Source organism: Bombina bombina, chromosome 7 (genome assembly GCF_027579735.1).
Source record: "Bombina bombina isolate aBomBom1 chromosome 7, aBomBom1.pri, whole genome shotgun sequence".
Lineage (NCBI taxonomy): Eukaryota > Metazoa > Chordata > Amphibia > Anura > Bombinatoridae > Bombina > Bombina bombina.
In genome coordinates, this window is record NC_069505.1 from 172613607 (window position 1) to 172641393 (window position 27787).

Genomic DNA, 27787 nt, shown 5'->3' on the forward strand with positions numbered 1-27787 from the left:
GATTATAATAGTTAAACAAATGAGCATGTCATTTTTATGACTATCAACTGTGCTGTACTGTGTATTTACCCCCACCCCCCCGTGCTGATCCAATAAGCTGCGCTTTTCATACATCTGAGTTGTGCGACGGCACTGTTGATTGGATGATCGTCTGGTTCTTCTCAGGACCCAAGCAGCACTTTGACTGTGTTTAACCCCTTTGCAGGATCAATTAGTCATAAAAGCATGTAATGTTTTGACTATTATGGCCATTAAAAAGGAATATTTACAATCTGCAATCGATCCCCTTTCTACAGGCTTTCTTTATAACTAGCCCTTGGGAAAAGAAAAAATATATATATATATATATATATATATATATATATATATATATATATATATATATATATATATATATATATATATATATATATATAATACTCTAGTAAACGTTTTATTTAGATAAATAGTGGCTCTAAAAGATTTGAGTAAAGTGGTATATAAATATCAGACAGCTTGAATATGTATATTTGTCCAACTATGTAGGTATCCATTTTTTTAATGACATTATGAGTCCACGGATCATCTTAATTACTAATGGGATATTCACCTCCTGCTCAGCAGGAGGCGGCAAAGAGCACCACAGCAAAACTGTTAAATCACCTCCCTTCACTCCCAACCCAGTCATTTTCTTTGCCTACGTTGGTGATAGGAAGTGGTAAAGTGAGGTGTTAGAAAAGATTCTTCAATCAAGAGTTTATTATTTTTAAAGTAGTACAAGATCGTGCTGCTTTGTTCTAGGGTGTAGCCGTAGTCCATATCGGTCTCCTTTTGTAGAGCAGTGGTGGCTTTAGAGCTATGGGAACTTGCGGGACATAATTCTCACTGCGCCTCCCATATATTCAAGCTGCCCTAATTCTTGATAGCTTAAGTAAGATTCCTCAGGCTTTATCCTTTTTTTTTCCACAGGACTATGTGAGGGAGAGGACCTCAATCCTGGTGAGCTGCCCTGCTGTTGGGCAGATTTTAAAGGTAAGTGCTAACTTTTTATTCTGGGTCTGGGAGAGGATCTCAGAGGAAGTGAAGCACTTTATTTTCTAAAGGGGACATAACTCCTATTTATAAAGGGAGAGGACCCTGTGACAGCAAGTTGTAAGCAGGCACTGGGGCTGAGGAGACTAGAGGGGCTTTATCACTAGGGCTGAGTAAAGGAAGGACACAGTAGGAGGTGATTTGTTTTTGGTGACCAGATCAGTTAGCTTCACATTTTTGGGCTAAGTTGCTATCTATGAAGCAGTAGCACTATTTTTCTTCAGGTTTGAACAAGAGGTTCAGTTACTCCCGGTGGCTATTTTTAAATACTATAGTAATGGTGACCGGGAGATCGATAGTTGTAACGCCCACGAGGGGCGGAGCTTGTTTAGCACTCTGCTGTTTCTATTTCGTTCATGGTGGCGACCGAAAGAGTGATTGTTATCACGCCCACGAAGGACGGAGCTATGTTTGGCGCTGCACACTATCTAGTTAATTTCCTATTTCGGAAAGGAAAGTCTTTATTCAGTTGCAAGCTCAGTCGTTATCACACATGTGGGACCGGACAGCGCCACAGCTGTGTTCCGGATCCTTTTTATGAATAAAATTGAAGCCAGTTTTGTATTTTTATTTTATTTCTAGTTACGTTTTATAAATAAAGTTTGGGATGTGCTAGGTTTCTGAAAGACAGATGGGCACCTCAGCAAGATTAAGCTGAGGTGTAGATAGGTTCTGCTATATTTGTGTACTAATGTATCTTTTTGCTGAACTCTAAAATATAAAGTTACATTTTAAAACTTAGACAGTAAGGTGGTTTTTTTTTTTTTTGGTTTTTTTTTTTATGTGAACTTTTATTACAAATTTTAACTTGTTTGTTTAACTCATCCCTTGTGACTCAGGAGGGACCAAGAGGTCCTGTTAGGTGTCTCTTGGTTTTATGTTTTGATGCCAATGTGCTCAAGATACGGGGAGTCCACGGATTTCATCCTTACTTGTGGGATATTAACCTCCTGCTAACAGGAAGTGGCAAAGAGCACCACAGTAGAGCTGTGTATATATAGCTCCTCCCTTCCCTCCACCCCCAATCATTCTCTTTGCCTGTGTTAGCAATAGGAAGAGGTAAAGTGAGGTGTTAGTTTTAGATTCTTCAATCAAGAAGTTTTTATTTTAATTGGTACCGGTGTGTACTATTTTCCTCGGAGATATGTAAGAAGATTTCTGCCCTGAGGTTGATGATCTTAGCAGACGCTACTAAGATCCATTCTGGTTCCCACAGAGCTTCTGAAGGTAGTGCAAGAGAAATCTTCAGTGTGGAGAACGGTGTCATGCTACAAGCAGCATTGAGGTATGTTCAGTCTTTTATTTCTGAGGAGACTTGTTATATAAGAATTGGCTGACATTTTTCCCTGTAAGGGAAGGGGTAAGCAGTAGACCTGTATCACTGAGGGTGTTACTGAAAATCCTTATATTGCATACATATTGCTTATATCTGTATGGGGCTGGACACTGGGAGAGGCAGCTTGCCATTATATATTTATTATTTTAAAAAGTCAGTAGGGCTGCAGTTTATTTTTATAAGAAGTTCAGAGGACCACATGGCTTATTTTCCAAACCGCTTCCCATGCAGTTAAACTATTCAGACGACGTCCATGATGGGCGGGGCCTATTTCACGCGCTCAGACACAGTTTACTCTGACTGAGAAGGCAGCAGGCATTAGCTCCGGTGGGGCCTATAGTTGAGTTCTGTTCACCGAATCATTGTCTAGTAATTTGTGCAGTACCCTGGGGCAGGTAGGCGCCACAGCAGAGCTGTGGCGAGGTGCAGGGTTTTGTTTTTCTATTAAAATATATTTTGTGATTAAAATGCTTCTTAGAGGGTAGATTCATCATTTACCTATAGGGTGCAATAATTGTTGAGCCAATTGAATTATTATATTTGATTGTTTTAGCGTTTTCAATCACATTAGGCAGTTTGAGTTTGACAGAACTTAGTGAAAAAAAAAAAAAAAAAGTTGTTTTGAATCAATATGAGGTGATTTAAGACTAGTGTGGCTAGTACTAGTCTGTTCAACATGTCTGACATTGAGGAAACTAATTGCTCTGTGTTTAGAAGCCATTGTGGAACCCCCTCTTACTTTGTGTACCTCTTGTACTGAATGGGCCTTACAATCTAAAAAGCATGTTTTAGGTAAAGAAAGTGTGCCGAAGGATGATTCTCAATCTGAAGAGAATCAGGATATGACATCTAATTCTCCCCAAGTGTCACAACCTTTAACGCCCACACAAGCGACGCCAAGTACTTCAAGTGCGTCTAATTCTTTTACTCTGCAGGAGTTATATCAACTACCCTTACAGAGGTATTATCTAAGTTACCAGTGTTACAGGTTAAACGCAGTAGAGAACTTTCAGACCCTGGAAGTATGTTACCTCAGACAGATTCGGACGTCATGTCCTTTAAATTTAAGCTTGTTACTTAGGGAGGTTTTAGCGACTCTGGATGATTGTGACCCTATTGTGATTCCTCCCGAAAAATTGTGTAAAATGGACAAATATCTGGAGGTACCTACTTAAACTGATGTTTTTCCAGTTCCTAAAAGAATTTCGGAAATTATAAAAAAGGAATGGGATAGACCGGGTATACAGTTCTCTCCTCCTCCTAATTTCAAGAAAATGTATCCCATATCAGACACCATTCGGGACTCTTGGCAGTCGGTCCCTAAGGTGGAGGGAGCTATATCTACCCTGGCTAAGCGTAGAACTATACCTATTGAAGACAGTTGTGCTTTTAAAGACCCTATGGATAAGAAGTTAGAGGGTCTTCTAAAGAAATTACTTATTTATCAGGGTTTTCTTTTACAACCAACAGCTTGCATTGTTCCAGTTACTACTGCAGCAGCTTTTTGGTTTGATGCTCTAGAAGAGTCTCTGAAGGTTGAGACCCCTTTAGAGGACATTTTGAATAGAATTAAGGCTCTCAAGCTAGCTAATTCTTTTATTACAGAACCGCCTTTCAAATTGCTAAATTGGAGGCGAAAAAGGATTTGCCATCTTAGCACGTAGAGCGTTACGGTTAAAATCATGGTCTGCTGATGTGTCATCAAAATCTAAGCTTTTAGCTATTCCTTTCAAGGGTAAGACCCTATTCGGTCCTGAGTTGAAGGAAATAATTTCTGACATTACTGAAGGTAAAGGTCACGCCCTACCTCAGGATAAGTCTGTTAAGATGAGGGGTAGACAAAATAATTTTCGTTCCTTTCGAAATTTTAAAGGAGTACCCTCTGCTTCCTCTACAAAGCAGGAAGGGAATTTTGCTCAGTCCAAATCCGTCTGGAGACGCAACCAGGCTTGGAACAAAGGTAAACAACCCAAGAAGCCCGCTGCTGCTACAAAGACAGCATGAAGGGGCAGCCCCCGATCCGGGACCGGATCTAGTAGGGGGCAGACTTTCTTTCTTTGCCCAGGCTCGGGCAAGAGATGTTCAGGACCCCTGGACATTGGAAATCGTGACCCACAGATATCAACTGGAATTCAAGGATTTTCTCCCAAGAGAGAGATTTCTTCTTTCACGATTGTCTGTAGACCAGATAAAGAGAGGCGTTCTTACGCTGTGTAAAGGAACTCTCTACCATGGGAGTAATTCGTCCCGTTCCAAGACTGGAACAGGGAAAGGGGTTTTACTCAAATCTTTTTGTGGTTCCCAAAAAAGGGAACTTTCAGACCCATTTTAGATCTCAAGTGTCTAAACAAGTTTCTCAGAGTCCCATTGTTCAAGATGGAGACTATCCGAACAATTTTACCAATGATCCATGAGGGTCGATATATGACTACTGTGGACTTGAAGGATGCATACTTTCATATCCCTATTCACAAGGATCATCATCCGTTCCTAATGTTTGCCTTCCTGGACAAACATTTTCAGTTTGTGGCTCTTCTCTTTGGGTTGGCCACAGCACCCAGGATCTTCACAAAGGTTCTAGGGTCCCTTCTGGCAGTTCTAAGACTGTGGGGCATAGCAGTGGCGCCTTATCTGGACGATATTTCGATTCAAGCGTCGACTTATCTGACAATCTCATACAGACACTGTGTTGTCCTTTCTCAGAACTCGCGGTTGGAAGGTAAACCTAGAAAAGAGTTCACTAGTTCCACGGACAAGGGTTCCCTTCTTGGGAACTCTGAGACTCTGTAGACATGAGAATATTTCTGACGGAGATCAGAAAATCAAAGATTCTAAATACTTGTCGAGCCCTTTAGTCCATTCCTCGGCCATCAGTGGCTCAGTGTATGGAAGTGATTGGATTAATGGTAGCGGCAAGGGACATCCTTCAGTTTGCTCGTTTTTCATCTCGGACCACTGCAGCTGTGCATGCTCAGGCATTGGAATGTGGACTATGCAAATTTATCTCCTCAGATAAATCTGGATCAAGAGACCAGAGACTCTCTTCTTTGGTGGTTGTCGTCATCGGATCATCTGTCCCAGGGGACGTGTTTCAGCAGACCCTTGAGGGTGATGGTGACAACGGACGCCAGCCTGCTGGGGTGCAGTCTGGAATTCCCTGAAGGCTCAGGGTGTATGGACTCAGGTGGAGTCTCTACTTCCATTCAATATTCTGGAATTGAGAGCAATATTCAATGCGCTTCAGGCATGGCCTCAGTTGGCTTTGGACAAATTCATCAGATTCCAGTTGGACAATATCACGACTGTAGCTTATATCAATCATCAGGGGGGAACGAGGAGTTCCTTAGCAATGATAGAGGTATCCAAGATAATTCGATGGACGGAGGCCCATTCTTATCTGTCTGCAATCTACATCCAGGAGTTGAGAACTGGGAATCAGATTTTCTAAATCGACACTTATCATCCAGGGGAGTGGGAACTCCACCCAGAGGTGTTTGCCTCACTGTTTCTCCGATGGGGCAGACCGGAATTGGATCTGATGGCATCTCGTCAGAATGCCAAGCTTCCAAGATACGGATCCAGGTCGAGGGATCCCCAGGCCGAACTGATAGATGCCTTGGTGAAAAAAAAAAAAAGAGAACAGCACTCCTGAGATGGAACAAAAGCTAGAATAACTTCCATGCCTGTTCATTTATATTGCAACTCGGGGTGCGCGTTCTTTTAGCACACTATGCCCCTTCACAGAGAAAAAATATCCTGTAGCATATCAGTCTGATCCTGCCCAATGACAGTCCAGCGCCGAAATACCAGGCAATTCTTCTCTGAACAAGGGAAGCAACAACCCCAGACGATCGTTTCGGCCTTCTGTGGTCCTCGTCAGTGAGGTGCAGTTGTATCTCTCTAAGGGCATGTGTGCACAGGCTCCACGTCTGGCTTACCCGTTACTCTTAGGGAGACCCAAGAGTAATTTACATAAATGTGGAGAAAGAGAACAGCACTCCTGAGAGAGAACAAAAGCTAGATGCCTTGGCAGTGCCTTGGTCTTTCAGCCTAACTTATGTGTTTCCACTCGTGATTGCTCGGATCAAACAGGAGAGCGCTTCAGTTATCCTGATCACGCCTGCGTGGCCACGCAGGACTTGGTATGCGGATCTAGTGGACATGTCCTCTCTGCCACCGTGGAAACTTCCATTGAGACAGGACCTTCTCATTCAAGGACCTTTCCAACATCCAAATCTAAATTCTCTGCAGCTGACACGTAAGCCTGTCACTAGAAAGATCTATCATAAGATATGGCATAAATATCCTTTTTCTCCAACATAGGTGTGTCCGGTCCACGGCGTCATCCTTACTTGTGGGATATTCTCTTCCCCAACAGGAAATGGCAAAGAGCCCAGCAAAGCTGGTCACATGATCCCTCCTAGGCTCCGCCTACCCCAGTCATTCTCTTTGCCGTTGTACAGGCAACATCTCCACGGAGATGGCTTAGAGTTTTTTAGTGTTTAACTGTAGTTTTTATTATTCAATCAAGAGTTTGTTATTTTAAAATAGTGCTGGTATGTACTATTTACTCAGAAACAGAAAAGAGATGAAGATTTCTGTTTGTATGAGGAAAATGATTTTAGCAACCGTTACTAAAATCCATGGCTGTTCCACACAGGACTGTTGAGAGGAATTAACTTCAGTTGGGGGAACAGTGAGCAGTCTCTTGCTGCTTGAGGTATGACACATTCTAACAAGACGATGTAATGCTGGAAGCTGTCATTTTCCCTATGGGATCCGGTAAGCCATGTTTATTAAGATAGTAAATAAGGGCTTCACAAGGGCTTATTAAGACTGTAGACTTTTTCTGGGCTAAATCGATTCATTATTAACACATATTTAGCCTTGAGGAATCATTTAATCTGGGTATTTTGATAAGATTTTATCGGCAGGCACTATTTTAGACACCTTATTCTTTAGGGGCTTTCCCAAATCATAGGCAGAGCCTCATTTTCGCGCCGGTGTTGCGCACTTGTTTTTGAGAGGCATGACATGCAGTCGCATGTGTGAGGAGCTCTGATACATAGAAAAGACTTTCTGAAGGCGTCATTTGGTATCGTATTCCCCTTTGGGCTTGGTTGGGTCTCAGCAAAGCAGATACCAGGGACGGTAAAGGGGTTAAAGTTAAAAACGGCTCCGGTTCCGTTATTTTAAGGGTTAAAGCTTCCAAATTTGGTGTGCAATACTTTTAAGGCTTTAAGACACTGTGGTGAAATTTTGGTGAATTTTGAACAATTCCTTCATATTTTTTCGCAATTGCAGTAATAAAGTGTGTTCAGTTTAAAATTTAAAGTGACAGTAACGGTTTTATTTTAAAACGTTTTTTGTACTTTGTTATCAAGTTTATGCCTGTTTAACATGTCTGAACTACCAGATAGACTGTGTTCTGATTGTGGGGAAGCCAGAGTTCCTTCTCATTTAAATAAATGTGATTTATGTGACAATGACAATGATGCCCAAGATGATTCCTCAAGTGAGGGGAGTAAGCATGGTACTGCATCATTCCCTCCTTCGTCTACACGAGTCTTGCCCACTCAGGAGGCCCCTAGTACATCTAGCGCGCCAATACTCCTTACTATGCAACAATTAACGGCTGTAATGGATAATTCTGTCAAAAACATTTTAGCCAAAATGCACACTTATCAGCGTAAGCGCGACTGCTCTGTTTTAGATACTGAAGAGCATGACGACGCTGATAATAATGGTTCTGAAGGGCCCCTAAACCAGTCTGAGGGGGCCAGGGAGGTTTTGTCTGAGGGAGAAATTACAGATTCAGGGAACATTTCTCAACAAGCTGAACCTGATGTGATTACGTTTAAATTTAAGTTGGAACATCTCCGCGCTCTGCTTAAGGAGGTATTATCCACTCTGGATGATTGTGACAATTTGGTCATCCCAGAGAAGCTATGTAAAATGGACAAGTTCCTAGAGGTCCCGGGGCTCCCAGAAGCTTTTCCTATACCCAAGCGGGTGGCGGACATTGTAAATAAAGAATGGGAAAGGCCCGGTATTCCTTTCGTCCCTCCCCCCATATTTAAAAAATTGTTTCCTATGGTCGACCCCAGAAAGGACTTATGGCAGACAGTCCCCAAGGTCGAGGGAGCGGTTTCCACTTTAAACAAACGCACCACTATACCCATAGAAGATAGTTGTGCTTTCAAAGATCCTATGGATAAAAAATTAGGTTTACTTAAAAAGATGTTTGTTCAGCAGGGTTACCTTCTACAACCAATTTCATGCATTGTCCCTGTCGCTACAGCCGCATGTTTCTGGTTCGATGAGCTGGTAAAGGCGGTCGATAGTGATTCTCCTCCTTATGAGGAGATTATGGACAGAATCAATGCTCTCAAATTGGCTAATTCTTTCACCCTAGACGCCACTTTGCAATTGGCTAGGTTAGCGGCTAAGAATTCTGGGTTTGCTATTGTGGCGCGCAGAGCGCTTTGGTTGAAATCTTGGTCAGCTGATGCGTCTTCCAAGAACAAGCTACTTAACATTCCTTTCAAGGGGAAAACGCTGTTTGGCCCTGACTTGAAAGAGATTATCTCTATCACTGGGGGTAAGGGCCATGCCCTTCCTCAGGATCGGCCTTTCAAGGCCAAAAACAAACCTAATTTTCGTCCCTTTCGTAGAAACGGACCAGCCCAAAGTGCTACGTCCTCTAAGCAAGAGGGTAATACTTCTCAAGCCAAGCAAGCTTGGAGACCAATGCAAGGCTGGAACAAGGGAAAGCAGGCCAAGAAACCTGCCACTGCTACCAAGACAGCATGAAATGTTGGCCCCCGATCCGGGACCGGATCTGGTGGGGGGCAGACTCTCTCTCTTCGCTCAGGCTTGGGCAAGAGATGTTCTGGATCCTTGGACACTAGAAATAGTCTCCCAAGGTTATCTTCTGGAATTCAAGGGGCTTCCCCCAAGGGGGAGGTTCCACAGGTCTCAGTTGTCTTCAGACCACATAAAAAGACAGGCATTCTTACATTGTGTAGAAGACCTGTTAACAATGGGAGTGATTCATCCTGTTCCATTAGGAGAACAAGGGATGGGGTTCTACTCCAATCTGTTCATAGTTCCCAAAAAAGAGGGAACGTTCAGACCAATCTTGGATCTCAAGATCTTAAACAAGTTTCTCAAGGTTCCATCGTTCAAGATGGAAACCATTCGAACAATTCTTCCTTCCATCCAGGAAGGTCAATTCATGACCACGGTGGATTTAAAGGATGCGTATCTACATATTCCTATCCACAAGGAACATCATCGGTTCCTAAGGTTCGCATTCCTGGACAAGCATTACCAGTTCGTGGCGCTTCCTTTCGGATTAGCCACTGCTCCAAGGATTTTCACAAAGGTACTAGGGTCCCTTCTAGCTGTGCTAAGACCAAGGGGCATTGCTGTAGTACCTTACTTGGACGACATTCTGATTCAAGCGTCGTCCCTTCCTCAAGCAAAGGCTCACACGGACATCGTCCTGGCCTTTCTCAGATCTCACGGATGGAAAGTGAACGTGGAAAAGAGTTCTCTATCTCCGTCAACAAGGGTTCCCTTCTTGGGAACAATAATAGACTCCTTAGAAATGAGGATTTTTCTGACAGAGGCCAGAAAAACAAGACTTCTAGACTCTTGTCGGATACTTCATTCCGTTCCTCTTCCTTCCATAGCGCAGTGCATGGAAGTGATAGGTTTGATGGTAGCGGCAATGGACATAGTTCCTTTTGCGCGCATTCATCTAAGACCATTACAACTGTGCATGCTCAGTCAGTGGAATGGGGACTATACAGACTTGTCTCCGAGGATACAAGTAAATCAGAGGACCAGAGACTCACTCCGTTGGTGGCTGTCCCTGGACAACCTGTCACAAGGGATGACCTTCCGCAGACCAGAGTGGGTCATTTTCACGACCGACGCCAGTCTGATGGGCTGGGGCGCGGTCTGGGGATCCCTGAAAGCTCAGGGTCTTTGGTCTCGGGAAGAATCTCTTCTACCGATAAATATTCTGGAACTGAGAGCGATATTCAATGCTCTCAAGACTTGGCCTCAGCTAGCGAGGGCCAGGTTCATACGGTTTCAATCAGACAACATGACAACTGTTGCGTACATCAACCATCAGGGGGGAACAAGGAGTTCCCTGGCGATGGAAGAAGTGACCAAAATCATTCAATGGGCGGAGTCTCACTCCTGCCACCTGTCTGCAATCCACATCCCAGGAGTGGAAAATTGGGAAGCGGATTTTCTGAGTCGTCAGACATTGCATCCGGGGGAGTGGGAACTCCATCCGGAAATCTTTGCCCAAATCACTCAGCTGTGGGGCATTCCAGACATGGATCTGATGGCCTCTCGTCAGAACTTCAAAGTTCCTTGCTACGGGTCCAGATCCAGGGATCCCAAGGCGGCTCTAGTGGATGCACTAGTAGCACCTTGGACCTTCAAACTAGCTTATGTGTTCCCGCCGTTTCCTCTCATCCCCAGGCTGGTAGCCAGGATCAATCAGGAGAGGGCGTCGGTGATCTTGATAGCTCCTGCGTGGCCACGCAGGACTTGGTATGCAGATCTGGTGAATATGTCATCGGCTCCACCATGGAAGCTACCTTTGAGACGAGACCTTCTTGTTCAAGGTCCGTTCGAACATCTGAATCTGGTCTCACTCCAGCTGACTGCTTGGAGATTGAACGCTTGATCTTATCGAAGCGAGGGTTCTCAGATTCTGTTATCGATACTCTTGTTCAGGCCAGAAAGCCTGTAACTAGAAAGATTTACCACAAAATTTGGAAAAAATATATCTGTTGGTGTGAATCTAATGGATTCCCTTGGGACAAGGTTAAGATTCTATCCTTCCTTCAAGAAGGATTGGAAAAAGGATTATCTGCAAATTCCCTGAAGGGACAGATTTCTGCCTTGTCTGTGTTACTTCACAAAAAGCTGGCAGCTGTGCCAGATGTTCAAGCCTTTGTTCAGGCTCTGGTTAGAATCAAGCCTGTTTACAAACCTTTGACTCCTCCTTGGAGTCTCAACTTAGTTCTTTCAGTTCTTCAGGGGGTTCCGTTTGAACCCTTACATTCCGTTGATATTAAGTTATTATCTTGGAAAGTTTTGTTTTTGGTTGCAATTTCTTCTGCTAGAAGAGTTTCAGAATTATCTGCTCTGCAGTGTTCTCCTCCTTATCTGGTGTTCCATGCAGATAAGGTGGTTTTACGTACTAAACCTGGTTTTCTTCCAAAAGTTGTTTCTAACAAAAACATTAACCAGGAGATTATCGTACCTTCTCTGTGTCCGAAACCAGTTTCAAAGAAGGAACGTTTGTTGCACAATTTGGATGTTGTTCGCGCTCTAAAATTCTATTTAGACGCTACAAAGGATTTTAGACAAACATCTTCCTTGTTTGTTGTTTGTTCCGGTAAAAGGAGAGGTCAAAAAGCAACTTCTACCTCTCTCTCTTTTTGGATTAAAAGCATCATCAGATTGGCTTACGAGACTGCCGGACGGCAGCCTCCCGAAAGAATCACAGCTCATTCCACTAGGGCTGTGGCTTCCACATGGGCCTTCAAGAACGAGGCTTCTGTTGATCAGATATGTAGGGCAGCGACTTGGTCTTCACTGCACACTTTTACCAAATTTTACAAGTTTGATACTTTTGCTTCTTCTGAGGCTATTTTTGGGAGAGAGGTTTTGCAAGCCGTGGTGCCTTCCATCTAGGTGACCTGATTTGCTCCCTCCCATCATCCGTGTCCTAAAGCTTTGGTATTGGTTCCCACAAGTAAGGATGACGCCGTGGACCGGACACACCTATGTTGGAGAAAACAGAATTTATGTTTACCTGATAAATTACTTTCTCCAACGGTGTGTCCGGTCCACGGCCCGCCCTGGTTTTTTAATCAGGTCTGATAATTTATTTTCTTTAACTACAGTCACCACGGTATCATATGGTTTCTCCTATGCAAATATTCCTCCTTAACGTCGGTCGAATGACTGGGGTAGGCGGAGCCTAGGAGGGATCATGTGACCAGCTTTGCTGGGCTCTTTGCCATTTCCTGTTGGGGAAGAGAATATCCCACAAGTAAGGATGACGCCGTGGACCGGACACACCGTTGGAGAAAGTAATTTATCAGGTAAACATAAATTCTGTTTTTCTTTCATGTAATTAGCAAGAGTCCATGAGCTAGTGACGTATGGGATATACATTCCTACCAGGAGGGGCAAAGTTTCCCAAACCTCAAAATGCCTATAAATACACCCCTCACCACACCCACAAATCAGTTTTACAAACTTTGCCTCCTATGGAGGTGGTGAAGTAAGTTTGTGCTAGATTCTACATTGATATGCGCTCCGCAGCAGGTTGGAGCCCGGTTTTCCTCTCAGCGTGCAGTGAATGTCAGAGGGATGTGAGGAGAGTATTGCCTATTTGAATGCAGTGATCTCCTTCTACGGGGTCTATTTCATAGGTTCTCTGTTATCGGTCGTAGAGATTCATCTCTTACCTCCCTTTTCAGATCGACTATATACTCTTATATATACCATTTCCTCTACTGATTCTCGTTTCAGTACTGGTTTGGCTTTCTACTACATGTAGAGGAGTGTCCGGGGGTAAGTAAGTCTTATTTTCGGTGACACTCTAAGCTATGGTTGGGCACTTTTAATATAAAGTTCTAAATATGTGTGTTCAAACATTTATTTGCCTTGACTCAGGATGTTCAACGTTCCTTATTTCAGACAGTCAGTTTCATATTTGGGATAATGCATATGAATAAATCATCTTTTCTTACCTTAAAAATTTGACTTTTCCCTGTGGGTTGTTAGGCTCGCGGGGGCTGAAAATGCTTCATTTTATTGCGTCATTCTTGGCGCGGACTTTTTTGGCGCAAATTTTTTTTTCTGTTTCCGGCGTCATACTTGTCGCCGGAAGTTGCTTAATTTTTGACGTTTTTTTGCGCCAAAGGTGTCGGCGTTCCGGATGTGGCGTCTTTTTGGCGCCGAAAGCATTTAGGCGCCAAATAATGTGGGCGTCTTGGCGCAAAAAAAATATGGGCGTCACTATTGTCTCCACATTATTTAAGTGTCATTATTTTGTGCTTCTGGTTGCTAGACGCTTGTTCACTGGCATTTTTTTCCCATTCCTGAAACTGTCATTTAAGGAATTTGATCAATTTTGCTTTATATGTTTTTTCTATTACATATTGCAAGATGTCCCACGTTGAAGCTGAGTCAGAAGATACTTCTGGAAAATCGCTGCCTGGTGCTGTAGCTACCAAAGCTAAGTGTATCTGCTGTAAACTTTTGGTATCTGTTCCTCCAGCTGTTGTTTGTACTGTTTGTCATGACAAACTTGCTAATGCAGATATTTCCTTTAGTACTGTTACATTACCTGTTGCTGTTCCGTCAACATCTAATACTCATAGTGTTCCTGATAACATATGAGATGTTGTTTCTAAATCCATTAAGAAGGCTATGTCTGTTATTCCTCCTTCTAGTAAACGTAAAAAGTCTTTTAAAACTTCTCTTTTTTCAGATGAATTTTTAAATGAACATCATCATTCTGATACTGATATTGGTTCCTCTGATTCAGAGGATTCTGTCTCAGAGGTTGATGCTGATAAATCTTCATATTTATTTAAAATGGAATTTATTCGTTCTTTACTTAAAGAAGTCCTAATTGCATTAGAAATTGAGGATTCTAGTTCTCTTGATACTAAATCTAAACGTTTAGATAAGGTTTTTAAATCTCCTGTAGTTATTCCAGAAGTGTTTCCGGTCCCTGGTGCTATTTCTGAAGTAATTTCCAGGGAATGGAATAATTTGGGTAATTCTTTTACTCCTTCTAAACATTTTCAGCAATTATATCCTGTGCCATCTGACAGATTAGAATTTTGGGACAAAATCCCTAAGGTTGATGGGGCTGTCTCTACTCTTGCTAAGCGTACTACTATTCCTACGGCAGATGGTACTTCCTTTAAGGATCCTTTAGATAGGAAAATTGAATCCTTTCTAAGAAAAGCTTATCTGTGTTCAGGTAATCTTCTTAGACCTGCTATATCTTTAGCGGATGTTGCTGCAGCTTCAACTTTTTGGTTAGAAGCTTTAGCGCAACAAGTAACAGATCATAATTCTCATAGCATTATTATTCTTCTACAACATGCTAATAATTTTATTTGTGATGCCATCTTTGATATCATTAGAGTTGATGTCAGGTATATGTCTCTAGCTATTTTAGCTAGAATAGCTTTATGGCTTAAAACTTGGAATGCTGATATGTCTTCTAAGTCTACTCTGCTTTCCCTTTCTTTCCAGGGTAATAAATTATTTGGTTCTCAGTTGGATTCTATTATCTCAACTGTTACTGGAGGGAAAGGAACTTTTTTACCACAGGATAAAAAATCTCAAGGTAAATTTAGGTCTAATAATCGTTTTCGTTCCTTTCGTCACAACAAGGAACAAAAGCCTGATTCTTCATCCTCAGGAGCGGTATCAGTTTGGAAACAATCTCCAGTCTGGAATAAATCCAAGCCTTTTAGAAAACCAAAGCCAGCTCCCAAGTCCACATGAAGGTGCGGCCCTCATTCCAGCTCAGCTGGTAGGGGTCAGATTACGTTTTTTTTTCAAAGAAATTTGGTACAGAATTGGCTTCAAGATAAGGCCTCCTGCAAAGAGATTTTTTCTTTCCCGTGTCCCAGTAAACCTAGCGAAGGCTCAAGCATTTCTGAAATGTGTTTCAGATCTAGAGTTGGCTGGAGTAATTATGCCAGTTCCAGTTCTGGAACAGGGGCTGGGGTTTTATTCAAATCTCTTCATTGTACCAAAGAAGGAGAATTCCTTCAGACCAGTTCTGGATCTAAAAATATTGAATCGTTATGTAAGGATACCAACATTCAAAATGGTAACTGTAAGGACTATCCTGCCTTTTGTTCAGCAAGAGCATTATATGTCCACAATAGATTTACAGGATGCATATCTGCATATTCCGATTCATCCAGATCACTATCAGTTTCTGAGATTCTCTTTCCTAGACAAGCATTACCAGTTTGTGGCTCTGCCGTTTGGCCTAGCTACAGCTCCAAGAATTTTTACAAAGGTTCTCGGTGCCCTTCTGTCTGTAATCAGAGAACAGGGTATTGTGGTATTTCCTTATTTGGACGATATCTTGGTACTTGCTCAGTCTTCACATTTAACAGAATCTCATACGAATCGACTTGTGTTGTTTCTTCAAGATCATGGTTGGAGGATCAATTTACCAAAAAGTTAATTGATTCCTCAGACAAGGGTAACCTTTTTAGGTTTCCATATAGATTCAGTGTCCATGACTCTGTCTTTGACAGACAAGAGATGTCTAAAGTTGATATCAGCTTGTCGAAACCTTCAGTCACAATCATTCCCTTCGGTAGCTTTATGCATGGAAATTCTAGGTCTTATGACTGCAGCATCGGACGCGATCCCCTTAGCTCGTTTTCACATGCGACCTCTTCAGCTCTGTATGCTGAACCAGTGGTGCAGGGATTACACAAAGATATCTCAATTAATATCTTTAACACCGATTGTACGACACTCTCTGATGTGGTGGACAGATCACCATCGTTTAGTTCAGGGGGCTTCTTTTCTTCCGACCTGGACTGTAATTTCAACAGATGCAAGTCTGACAGGTTGGGGAGCTGTTTGGGGGTCTCTGACAGCACAAGGGGTTTGGAAATCTCAGGAGGTGAGATTACCGATCAATATTTTGGAACTCCGTGCAATTTTCAGAGCTCTTCAGTCATGGCCTCTTCTAAAGAGAGAATCGTTAATTTGTTTTCAGACAGACAATGTCACAACTGTGGCATACATCAATCATCAAGGAGGGACTCGCAGTCCTCTGGCTATGAAAGAAGTATCTCGAATTCTGGTATGGGCGGAATCCAGCTCCTGTCTAGTTTCTGCGGTTCATATCCCAGGTATAGACAATTGGGAAGCGGATTATCTCAGCCGCCAAACGTTACATCTGGGCGAATGGTCTCTTTACCCAGAGGTATTCTTTCAGATTGTTCAAATGTGGGGACTTCCAGAAATAGATCTGATGGCTTCTCATCTAAACAAGAAACTTCCCAGGTATCCGTCCAGATCCAGGGATCCTCAAGCGGAAGCAGTGGATGCATTGTCACTTCCTTGGAAGTATCATCCTGCCTATATCTTTCCGCCTCTAGTTCTTCTTCCAAGAGTAATCTCCAAGATTCTGAAGGAATGCTCGTTTGTTCTGCTGGTAGCTCCAGCATGGCCTCACAGGTTTTGGTATGCGGATCTTGTCCGGATGGCCTCTTGCCAACCGTGGACTCTTCCGTTAAGACCAGACCTTTTGTCGCAAGGTCCTTTTTTCCATCAGGATCTCAAATCCTTAAATTTAAAGGTATGGAGATTGAACGCTTGATTCTTAGTCAAAGAGGTTTCTCTTAATACTATGTTACAGGCTCGTAAATCTGTATCTAGAGAGATATATTATAGAGTCTGGAAGACTTATATTTCTTGGTGTCTTTCTCATCATTTTTCCTGGCATTCTTTTAGAATTCCGAGAATTTTACAGTTTCTTCAGGATGGTTTGGATAAAGGTTTGTCTGCAAGTTCCTTGAAAGGACAAATCTCTGCTCTTTCTGTTCTTTTTCACAGAAAGATTGCTAATCTTCCTGATATTCATTGTTTTGTACAAGCTTTGTTTCGTATAAAACCTGTCATTAAGTCAATTTCTCCTCCTTAGTTTGAATTTGGTTCTGGGGGCTCTTCAAGCTTCTCCGTTTGAACCTATGCATTCGTTGGACATCAAATTACTTTCTTGGAAAGTTTTTTGTTCCTTTTGGCCATCTCTTCTGCCAGACGAGTTTCTGAATTATCTGCTCTTTCTTGTGAGTCTCCTTTTCTGATTTTTCATCAGGATAAGGCGGTGTTGCGAACTTCTTTTAAATTTTTACCTAAGGTTGTGAATTCTAACAACATTAGTAGAGAAATTGTGGTTCCTTCTTTGTGTCCTAATCCTAAGAATTCTAAGGAGAGATCATTGCATTCTTTGGATGTAGTTAGAGCTTTGAAATATTATGTTGAAGCTACTAAGACTTTCCGAAAGACTTCTAGTCTATTTGTTATCTTTTCCGGTTCTAGGAAAGGTCAGAAGGCCTCTGCCATTTCTTTGGCATCTTGGTTGAAATCTTTAATTCATCATGCTTATGTCGAGTCGGGTAAAACTCCGCCTCAAAGGATTACAGCTCATTCTACTAGGTCAGTTTCTACTTCCTGGGCGTTTAGGAATGAAGCTTCTGTTGATCAGATTTGCAAAGCAGCAACTTGGTCTTCTTTGCATACTTTTACTAAATTCTACCATTTTGATGTGTTTTCTTCTTCTGAAGCTGTTTTTGGTAGTAAAGTACTTCAGGCAGCTGTTTCAGTTTGAATCTTCTGCTTATAATTTCAGTTTTTTTCATTATAAAATTTAAACTTTATTTTGGGTGTGGATTATTTTTCAGCGGCATTGGCTGTCTTTATTTTATCCCTCCCTCTCTAGTGACTCTTGCGTGGAAAGATCCACATCTTGGGTAGTCATTATCCCATACGTCACTAGCTCATGGACTCTTGCTAATTACATGAAAGAAAACATAATTTATGTAAGAACTTACCTGATAAATTCATTTCTTTCATATTAGCAAGAGTCCATGAGGCCCACCCTTTTTTGTGGTGGTTATGATTTTTTTTGTATAAAGCACAATTATTCCAATTCCTTATTTTTTTTTTATGCTTTCGCACTTTTTTCTTATCACCCCACTTCTTGGCTATTCGTTAAACTGATTTGTGGGTGTGGTGAAGGGTGTATTTATAGGCATTTTGAGGTTTGGGAAACTTTGCCCCTCCTGGTAGGAATGTATATCCCATACGTCACTAGCTCATGGACTCTTGCTAATATGAAAGAAATGAATTTATCAGGTAAGTTCTTACATAAATTATGTTTTTTTTTTTTTGGTGTGAATCCAAGGGTTACTCATGGAGTAAAGTTAGGATTCCCAGGATTCTGTCTTTTCTCCAAGAAGGATTGGAGAAAGGGTTATCAGCGAGTTCCTTAAAGGGACAGATTTCTGCTTTGTCAATTCTGTTTCACAAATGTTTGGCAGATGTTCAGTCTTTTTGTCAGGCTCTAACCAGAATTAAGCCTGTATTTAGACAATTACTACTCCCTGGAGTTTGAATTTAGTTCTTAGAGTTCTTCAAGGGGTTCCGTTTGAACCCATGTATTCCATAGATATTAAATTATTATTTTGGAAAGTTTTTTTATTTTTGGTTGCTGTTTTTTTGGCTCGTAGAGTTTCTGAGCTTTCAGCGTTACAATGTGATTCACCTTCTTATATTTCATTCTGATAAGGTGGTTTTGCGTACCAAACCTGGTTTCCTTCCCAAAGTTGTTTCTAATAAGAATATTAATCGGGAAATTGTTGTTCCTTCATTATGTCCTAATCCTTCTTCTAAGAAGGAACGTCTGTTACATAACCTTGACGTGGTCCGTGCCTTGAAGTTTTACTTGCAGGCAACTAAGGATTTCCGTCAATCATCTTCTTTATTCATTGTTTATTTTGGAAAGCGTAGGAGTCAGAAAGCTACGGCTACCTCTTTCTTTTTGGCTGAGGAGTATCATCCGCCTGACATGAGACTGCTGGACAGCATCCTCCTGAAAGAATTACGGCTCATTCTACTAGGGCTGTGGCTTCCACATGGGCTTTTAAAAACGATGCTTCTGTTGAGCAGATTTGCAAGGCTGCGACTTGGTCGTCTCTTCATACTTTTTTCCAAATTTTCCAAATTTGATACTTTTGCTTCTTCTGAGCATGTTTTTGGGAGAAAAGTTCTTCAAGCAGTGGTGACTTCTTTTTAGGTCTCTGTCTTGTCCCTCCCATTTCATCCGTGTCCTGTAGCTTTGGTATTGTATCCCACAAGTAAGGATGAAATCCGTGGACTCGTCGTATCTTGCAGAAGAAAGGTAAATTTATGCTTACCTGATAAATTGATTTCTTCTACGATACGAGTCCATGGCCCTCCCTGTCATTTTTCAGACAGATTTAGATTATATTCTATTTTTTATAACCTCAGTCACCTCTGCACCTTTTTAAGCTTTTTCCTTTCTCTTCCTAAAGCTTCGGTGTATGTATTCTCTGCTATGGTGCTCTTTGCCACTTACTTGTGGGATATTAACCTCCTGCTAATAGGAAGTGGCAAAGAGCACCATAGCAGAGAATACATACACCGAAGCTTTAGGAAGAGAAAGGAAAAAGCTTAAAAAGGTGCAGAGGTGACTGAGGTTATAAAAAATAGAATATAATCTAAATCTGTCTGAAAAATGACAGGGAGGGCCATGGACTCGTATCGTAGAAGAAATCAATTTATCAGGTAAGCATAAATTTCTTTCTTTTTTTTTTTTTTTCTTCTTTACATACTCCTTCTATAGCGTATGCTGTTTAGGAGTCTATTGACAATGGTCAAGATATGCCACAAATTTCTCCTAATGTGTCCCAAAAATGTATAGCCCACATGCAGTGCCCTGCGCTTCCTCCCACACTCCACCTGGTGTTACCTTGCATTTTATGCATTGTATTTTCCACACTATAGAGAAAAGTACAAGAGGACATATATTCAATCAATATTCCGAATGTTTCTTCCCTGTAACCTGAAAGAGGGTACTTCGGTGGTATCTGAGGGGGAATTCTCAGACTCAGATGGGGTAATACCGTTATCTGATTCTAAGGTTGCTTTCCTTCAGTTTTTAGCTTGAATACCTCCCATTTGTAACTTGTGGAGGTTTTAGATACCCTGGACGACTCAAACACTACCGGCGTAGTCTAGCCTACATGGTCCAGTAAATTATACTAATGTGCCCTTCATGGTGGAAGTATTTCCTGTACCAGATAAGGTTATACAGATATTTGCTCAGGAATTCTCCCCTATATTTAAAAGGATGCTTTCTATAGCAGACTCCATCAAGGAGTCTTTGCAGAAGGGAGAAACTATTCCCATAGAGGATAGTAGTTCCTTTTGGATCCTATGCAGGAAAAGGACCCTATGGTTTACATTGACAACCTGCGGTTGGTATTGCTACTGTCACCTGTGCGACGGCGTACTGGTTTGATGCATTGTCTGTTTCTATTGGACAGACATCCCTCTCGAAGGGATATAATAAATGCCCTTAAGTTAAAGTCCTTTTTAATACAGAGGTTTCTTAAGCTGGGAGCTATTATTCAGGCTCTGCCATATTGGCCCGCAGAGCAGTATGGTTAAAATCTTTGTCTGCGGATATTTCATCTACAGGATAAGAGAAATAAGCGAAAGGCCGTCGGAAAGAATTTAGTTTCTTTCGAGATTTCTAGGAAAATCCTTTACCTCCTCCCAAGCAGGAGCAGTCTAAGCCTTCATTGAAGACTCCATCAGCCTTAGAATAGGGGAAACCAGCATGAAGGGTGTGCACCCAATCTGCAAGGGGGCAGATTTTCTTTCTTTCCATCAGGCTTGGGTTTGTGATATCATGATCCCTTGGGTGGTGTACATTGTGTCCCAGGGATACAAGTTAGAGTTCAAGACTTTCCTCCCAGGGGCAGGTGTCTGCTTTTAAGATTATCGGCAGACCAGACTAAATAGAGAGGCGCTTCTACGCTGTGTACAGATCCTCTCTGACCTGGGAGTGATGGTTCCTGGTCCAATCCAGGAATGAGGTCTTGGATGTTACTCCTATTTGTTTGTGGTTCCCAAGAAGGAGGGAACCTTCAGACCTATTTTAGAATCCACACAGGGTTTGCAGAGTATCGTATTCCATAATGAAAAATATTTTCATTTTTCCTTTGGTCCACAAGGGTCAATTATGACCACGGGAGATTTGAAGGATGCATACTTGTATCTTTCCATCCACGAGGACTCTCTCTCTCTCTCTCACTCTCTCACTCTCTCACATTCCAACTCGTGATTCCTTCCGGCCTGGTCACTGTTCTCTGAATTTTTTTCGAGGGTTCCAGGATCGCTGGTGCTCTGATTGCAGAGACACCTTTTCTGTACGACATTCTGGTTTCTGCGGTCTCCTGGTTGGAAGGTGAATTTAGTTGAGTGGGAGAGCTATATTAGTCTCATCAATGAAGCTGACTATAGTCAGGAATTCAAGGATTTTGTTCTTACCTAGCACTTCAGTCCCATCAGTGGCTCAGTGTATGGAGGTATTTGGGCTGATAGTAGTGACAATGGACATCCTTCCAGTTGCCTGTTTCCACCTTAGTTCTCAACAGTTAAGAATTTTAGATGGTTGTCTCAGGATCCTTGCTTCCAGGGAATCTGCTTTTGCAGCTCTTCTGTGTGTGTGTGACAACAGATTCCAGCCTTTTGGGCTGGGGAACTGTTTGGGGCCCTCTAATAGCAGGGAACATGGACTCGGGTGGAATCTGTTCTTCCCATTACCGTTTTTGATATAGTGAATCATCTCCTAGCCTGGCTTCAGTTGGCTTCTGCTGGGTTTATCAGTTTTTAGTTAGATCTTTTGCCGTCGGGGACTCTGGGTTTTTCTCGGCCATGACGAGAAGTAGTCAAGATCTTTCAGTGGGCTAAGACCCACAATTGCTGTCTGATGACCTGCATTCCAGATGAGACTTCTGAGAGGTGGTCTTTCTAAGTAAGCAGACTTTTTACCCAGGGGAGGAGGAAGTCCAGCCGGGAGTGCTCCAGCTGGATTAAAAATGGGGTCAGTTTCAATTGAATCTCATGGCTTCTCGACATGTTACCTTGGAATTTCAGTCTTGCATACTTCCTCCATTTGATTTTTTTCTTCTGTAGCCTTGGCATGAATTAAGCAGGAATCGTGATTCTTTTCACCGGCCCGTTGGATTGGTATGCAATCCTGGTGGATGTGTCTCATCCTCCACCTGGAAGTCCTACTTCAAGGACCCTTCCTTTATCCAAAAATTTTTTTTTTTTTTTTTTTTTAGCAGACTACTGGAAGATGGAAGTTTTATTTCTTCCAAAAGTGGATTAGGAATTGATCAGTGAGACCATGAAGCAGGCTTGTAAGCCTGTGTCTAGGAAGATTTTACCCATATGACATGGTGTAAATATTTATAATGGTGTGGATCCAGGGATTATTCCTGGAGTAGTCGGGATTCCTAGGATATTGTCTTTTTTCCAAGAGGGTTGACAAGCACCCTAAAGGGTCGAATTTCTGCCTTTATCGATTTTATTTCTCAAGTGTCTGGCAGATGTACAATACTTTTGTCAGGCCTTGGTCAGGATCAAGCCTGTGTTCCAGTTACTCCTCCATGGAGTCTTACTTTGGTTTTAAGAATTCTTCAAGGGACTCAGTTTGAGCCTATGAATTTCTTGGATATTAAGTTATATTGGAAAGTTTTATTTCTTGATACTATTTCTTCTGCTCGCAGAGTGTCAGAGCTCTCGGTATTGCAGTACAAGTCCCATTACCTTACCTTATTTTTCATTTTGATAAGGTAGTTTTTTTTTTTTTAGTACTAAATTAGGATTTCTTCCTAAGGTAGTTTCTGATCGGAACATTAATCAGGAGATTGTTAAAAAAAAAAAAAAAAAAAAAAAAAAAAAAAAAAAAATTCTTGGTGTCCCAATACAATTTCTCAGAAGGTTCGGCTTTTGCACAATTTGGATGTGGTTTGTGTTGTAAAGTTTTACCTGCAGACGACTAAGGATTTTTGTCAGTCCCACAAGGGCTGTTGCTCCCTCATGGGCATTCAAGAATGAAGCTTCTGTGGAACAGATTTGCAAGGCTGCAACTTGGTCCTCTCCTCATTTTTTTCAAAGTTTTTCTATATTTGTCACTTTTGCTTTGGATGCAGCCGCTTTTGGGAGAAAGGTTCTTCAAGCCGTGGTGCCTTCCGTTTAGGTGCCCTGTCTTGTCCCTCCCGTATCATCTGTGTACTCTAGCTTGGGTATTGATTCCCATTAGTAATTAAGATGATCCATGGACTCATCGTGAAAAAAAAAAATTATGCTTACCTGATAAATTTATTTTTTGACACGATGAGTCCACAGTCCGCCCTGTTTTTTGTATGAGACAGGTTGTTGGGTTTTTAAACTTCAGACACGTCTGCACCTTGTTACTTCCTTTCTCTTCTTGACTTCGGTCGAATGACTGGGTTGGAAGTGAAGGGAGGTGATATTTAACAGCTTTGCTGTGGTGCTCTTTGCCGCCTCCTGCTGACCAGGAGGTGAATATCCCATTAGTAATTAAGATGATCCATGGACTCATTGTGTCAAAAAATAAATAAATATCAGGTAAACAAATTGTTTTCTCTTGCGTTTTTTTGTTTATATACAATCACTCAGGGTTTTTACATTAACACTCTGTAAGCATCTAATGCATGTTTCACTACAGTGTGTTAAATTTTAAATTAAACAAAAAAGTTAATAAACCACCCTTGAAGATGGAAGGGGCACCATAAGGTAAAAATAACTGATAAATACCAAATAATGACAATTTTGAATAAATATATAGAAACATGCGAACAAACCAATATTGTTTGATCGTGCAGTATTTCAGTCCCTAATATAAAAAATTGACCATATATATGCGTGATGGAAAACTATCCAAATACAGGGGTCAGTATGATAATTGGAGCCGCTCTTTCCACAATACTTCAGTGAGTGTCATTTCTTTGTCATTTAAATTTTGAAGGGACAGTCTACCATAGAATTGTTATGGTTTTAAAAGATAGATAATCCCTTTATTACCCATCCCCCAGTTTTGCACAACCGACAGTTATATTAATATACTTTTTTACCTCTGTAATTACCTTGTATCTAGGAACCTTCTTCCAGCCCCCTGATCACATGACTGTGACTGTTTATTATCTATTGTCTTACATTTAGCATTGTGTTGTGCTAAATCTTAAATAACTTTCTGTGCCTGAACACAGTGTTGTCTATATGGCCCACGTGTACTTTCTGTCTCTCTGTGTTGAAAAGGAATTTAAAAAGCATGTGATAAGAGGCAGCCCTCAAAGGCTTAGAAATTAGCATATGAGCCTACCTATGTTTAGTTTAAAAAAGCAAATTTGATGATAAAAGTAAATTGAAAAGTTGATTAAGATTAAAAGTCCTATCTGAATAATGAAAGTTTAATTTATACTAGACTGTCCCTTTTTAAATTAATGTTTCTAATCTCTCAGGATACACTTTCTGCCAAAGAATGGACAAAAGCGAGTTTTCCACAACATCTCAGAAAACCACAAAGACTGAACTCCAGGCACTTTTGCAGACAATCTATGAGAACCCTAAACTCTCACATAAAGAGAAGAAGCGACTCTTGGGTCAGTTCTACAAAGGCCACCCAGATCTTTTTATCCAGTATTTTGGTGACAGAGTGACCAGTGTCTGTTCATAAAGTGGTGTTTTTTTTTTTTTTTTGTTATGTACTGTTAAATGTTTGTAAAAAAAAAAGCAAAGTTTAATATATTTTGGTTATCTTTATAATTGCGTCTTTTGCACATTAATAAAAAGAAAGTTGTTTGTAAGTTGGTTGTGGTCTCTCTTAAGGGATATGTTAACTGACCCAAATAAGTCAAATTTTGTATATTCCAAGCATGTGTTGTGTATGTACCCTTTTCTACCCATTCCTCAGCTTTTCATAACCAAATGTTGTTGATATACTTTTTATAACCAGTGGCGGGATTCTGACATTTTAAGCAAAAGAACCTATACACTTTCTAATTTTTAGGAATAGATTCTTAAAGGGACATTATACACTAGACTTTTCTTTGCATACATGTTTTGTAGATCCATTTTATATAGCCCATCTGGGTGTGTTTTTGTAAAAATGTAGTGTTTACTTTTTGGTATCAGGGGAGAGTCCACGGCTTCATTCCTTAATTGTGAGAAATACACAACCTGGACACCAGGAGGAGGCAAAGACACCCCAACCAAATACTTAAATACCTCCCCTCCCACTTCCCTCATATCCCAGTCATTCTTTGCCTTTTGTCACAGGAGGTTGGCAGAGAAGTGTCAGAAGATACAGCGTAGTTCCTTGTGGAGGGTAGCACCCTTCGGAATAGGACTGGAGTTTTAAAGGGCCATGATACCCAAATGTTAAAACACTTGAAAGTGGTGCAGCATAGCTGTAAAAAGCTGACTAGAAAATATCGCCTGAACATCTCTATGTAAAAAAGAAAGATATTTTACCTCAAAAATTCCTCAGTAGCCACATCCCATTGTAAAGGACTTCTAAGCAACAAATCAGTATGTCTGTCCCGGGACAGCTAAGAGTGAGCTTACGTGCACATTTATCTTAATTCCCTAATTAGTTTAAGGATCTCATGAGATTTCATAGTAAACTATGAAAACTCATGAGTTAAGTGAAATCTCATGAGATCAAAGTAAAAGATTATTTATTTATTTTTTTACCTGCAGCTGAGTAACTTTTTACACAGAACTTACTCTGCTGAGCTGAGGAATTTTGTGAGGTAAAATATCATTTATTCTTTAAAAAAAATTTAAGAGATGCTCAGGTGATATTTTCCTGTCAGCTTTTTAGTTATACTGCATCAGCTTCAAGTGATTTAGCATATGCGTACTGTGTCCCTTTAAGTAGTTTTGTCAGCCTCTCAGTGAGAGCATTAGCGAATGTTAGGGTCTGGAGATGCAGGGAGAGTCTTTCTGCGAACCCATCGAGACTCGTATTAACAGCTCCTAAGCAATCGGTGACGAGTTTCACTGCCTGCTTCTATCACTCAAGTCCATGTCTGGAGCGATGCTACAAAACGTTTCAATAGCCAGCAGCTCAAAGTGAACAAGTTAAGGCTGGAACATTAGGTCAGAAATTTTCTGGTCTTGGCTCGAGACAGGGCAAACTTTGGCATCCGTCATTGAAGGTATGAAGTCGACACTCTCTTCCTCTTCATATTTAGATGTGTGTTCGGGTTGATATGTATGGGGCGGTTTATATGTGTGGGCAGCCCAAACGGCACAAGAAATCAAGCACACAGTATAAGCCTCGTGGCTTGACTCTGTGCAGTTAAGCTGAAGAATATAGGTAGGTCCGGTTTTATGTTGTGAACCCTCAGACTTCTCCAGAGTTTCTCCAGTCTGAACAACTTGAAACAGAGTTGAGTTAAATTTAGCAAATAACCTTTTAGATTCTATCAAAATCCAAGAGTTCTCCGCAAACGCAGCCTGCCACGACAGCTATAGGCTCCGCCCCCCTAAGTTTGACGTTTTTGCTTCGGTTGAAGCAGCTTTTGGGAGACAGGTTTTGCAGGCTGTGGTGCCCTCAGAATAGGGTCCGCCTCTTTTTTTACCCTCCCGTTTTCATTCAGTGTCCTCTAGAGCTTGGGTATATGTTTCCCTCAAGTAATGAATGAAGATGTGGACTCTCCTCTTACAGAAGAAAAGGAAATTATCTGGTAAGCATAATTTGTTTTCCTCTTAATATGAGGAGAGTCCACGGCCCCTGCCCGTGTTTTCTGTTGGGCGGACCAACATTTTTGTTCTTCTGGCACCCTTTATACCCTGATATTTCTCCTACTGTTCCTTGTTCCCTTGGCAGAATGACTGGGATATGAGGGAAGTGGGAGAGGTATTTAAAGGGACAGTATACTGTAAAATAGTTTTTCCCTTAATGTGTTTCCAATTACTTTTTTTTACCAACTGCAGAGTAAAAAATGTATGAAAATTAGCTTTTTAAGGCTTATTTGTGTATATTAAAGCTCTGATTTTGTGTTTTGAAGCCACAACCTAATAAAATGGGTTGAGCTTGTAGGTATAATCAGATCTCATTACTGTATCACATTGTGCACATATACCTGCTTCTTTATCTTATATCTGTCCTTAAAACAATCACCAGTACTTGGAGAGAACAATGGAAAATCAACATTGTATTACCTTATCTCTGCTATATCCGACTGGGAGTGTAATTTCTTCTGCTGGCTGTGTTTACAAAGCTTATCTATAGCTGGTACGCGCGGCCACAAACTTTCAGAATAGGTGGGGATACCACATGCTAAATCAACTATTTCAAATGCCAATATAAGGGTAAAGGAGCTACTTGTAAACAATTTAATACACTCCAGCAGGTAAAGTGGATCATTGGGAACAAATTAAAGTGGAGAAAATTTTTGAGTAAACTGTCCCTTTAAGCCTTTGTCCGAGTTGTCTTTGCCTCCTCCTGGTGGCCAGGTTCTGTATTTCCCACAAGTAAGGAATGAAGCCGTGGACTCAATTCATACTGAAGGAAAGAAAATTATCTGGTAAGCATAACTTGTTTTTGCTTATATTTACATAACATTGTGGTGATTTTCAGACTCCTAACCAAGCCCCAAAGTTTTAGATCTATACAGACTTCAGACTGCTTCTGTTTGTATAATG

General features: G+C 41.3%; 1 protein-coding gene across 1 annotated transcript in view; it reads left to right on the forward strand.

Annotated features, from left to right (window-relative positions):
- DEPDC7 (DEP domain containing 7) overlaps nucleotides 1-24939 on the forward strand; it is a 67728-nt gene extending 42789 nt beyond the window's left edge. Inside the window, exon 9 of the mRNA XM_053720409.1 lies at nucleotides 24595-24939. Within this exon, the coding sequence (XP_053576384.1) occupies nucleotides 24595-24809 (215 nt within the window). The 3' untranslated portion in view covers nucleotides 24810-24939. The remainder of the gene's footprint in view (nucleotides 1-24594) is intronic.
- The last annotated feature ends 2848 nt before the right edge of the window (nucleotides 24940-27787 follow it).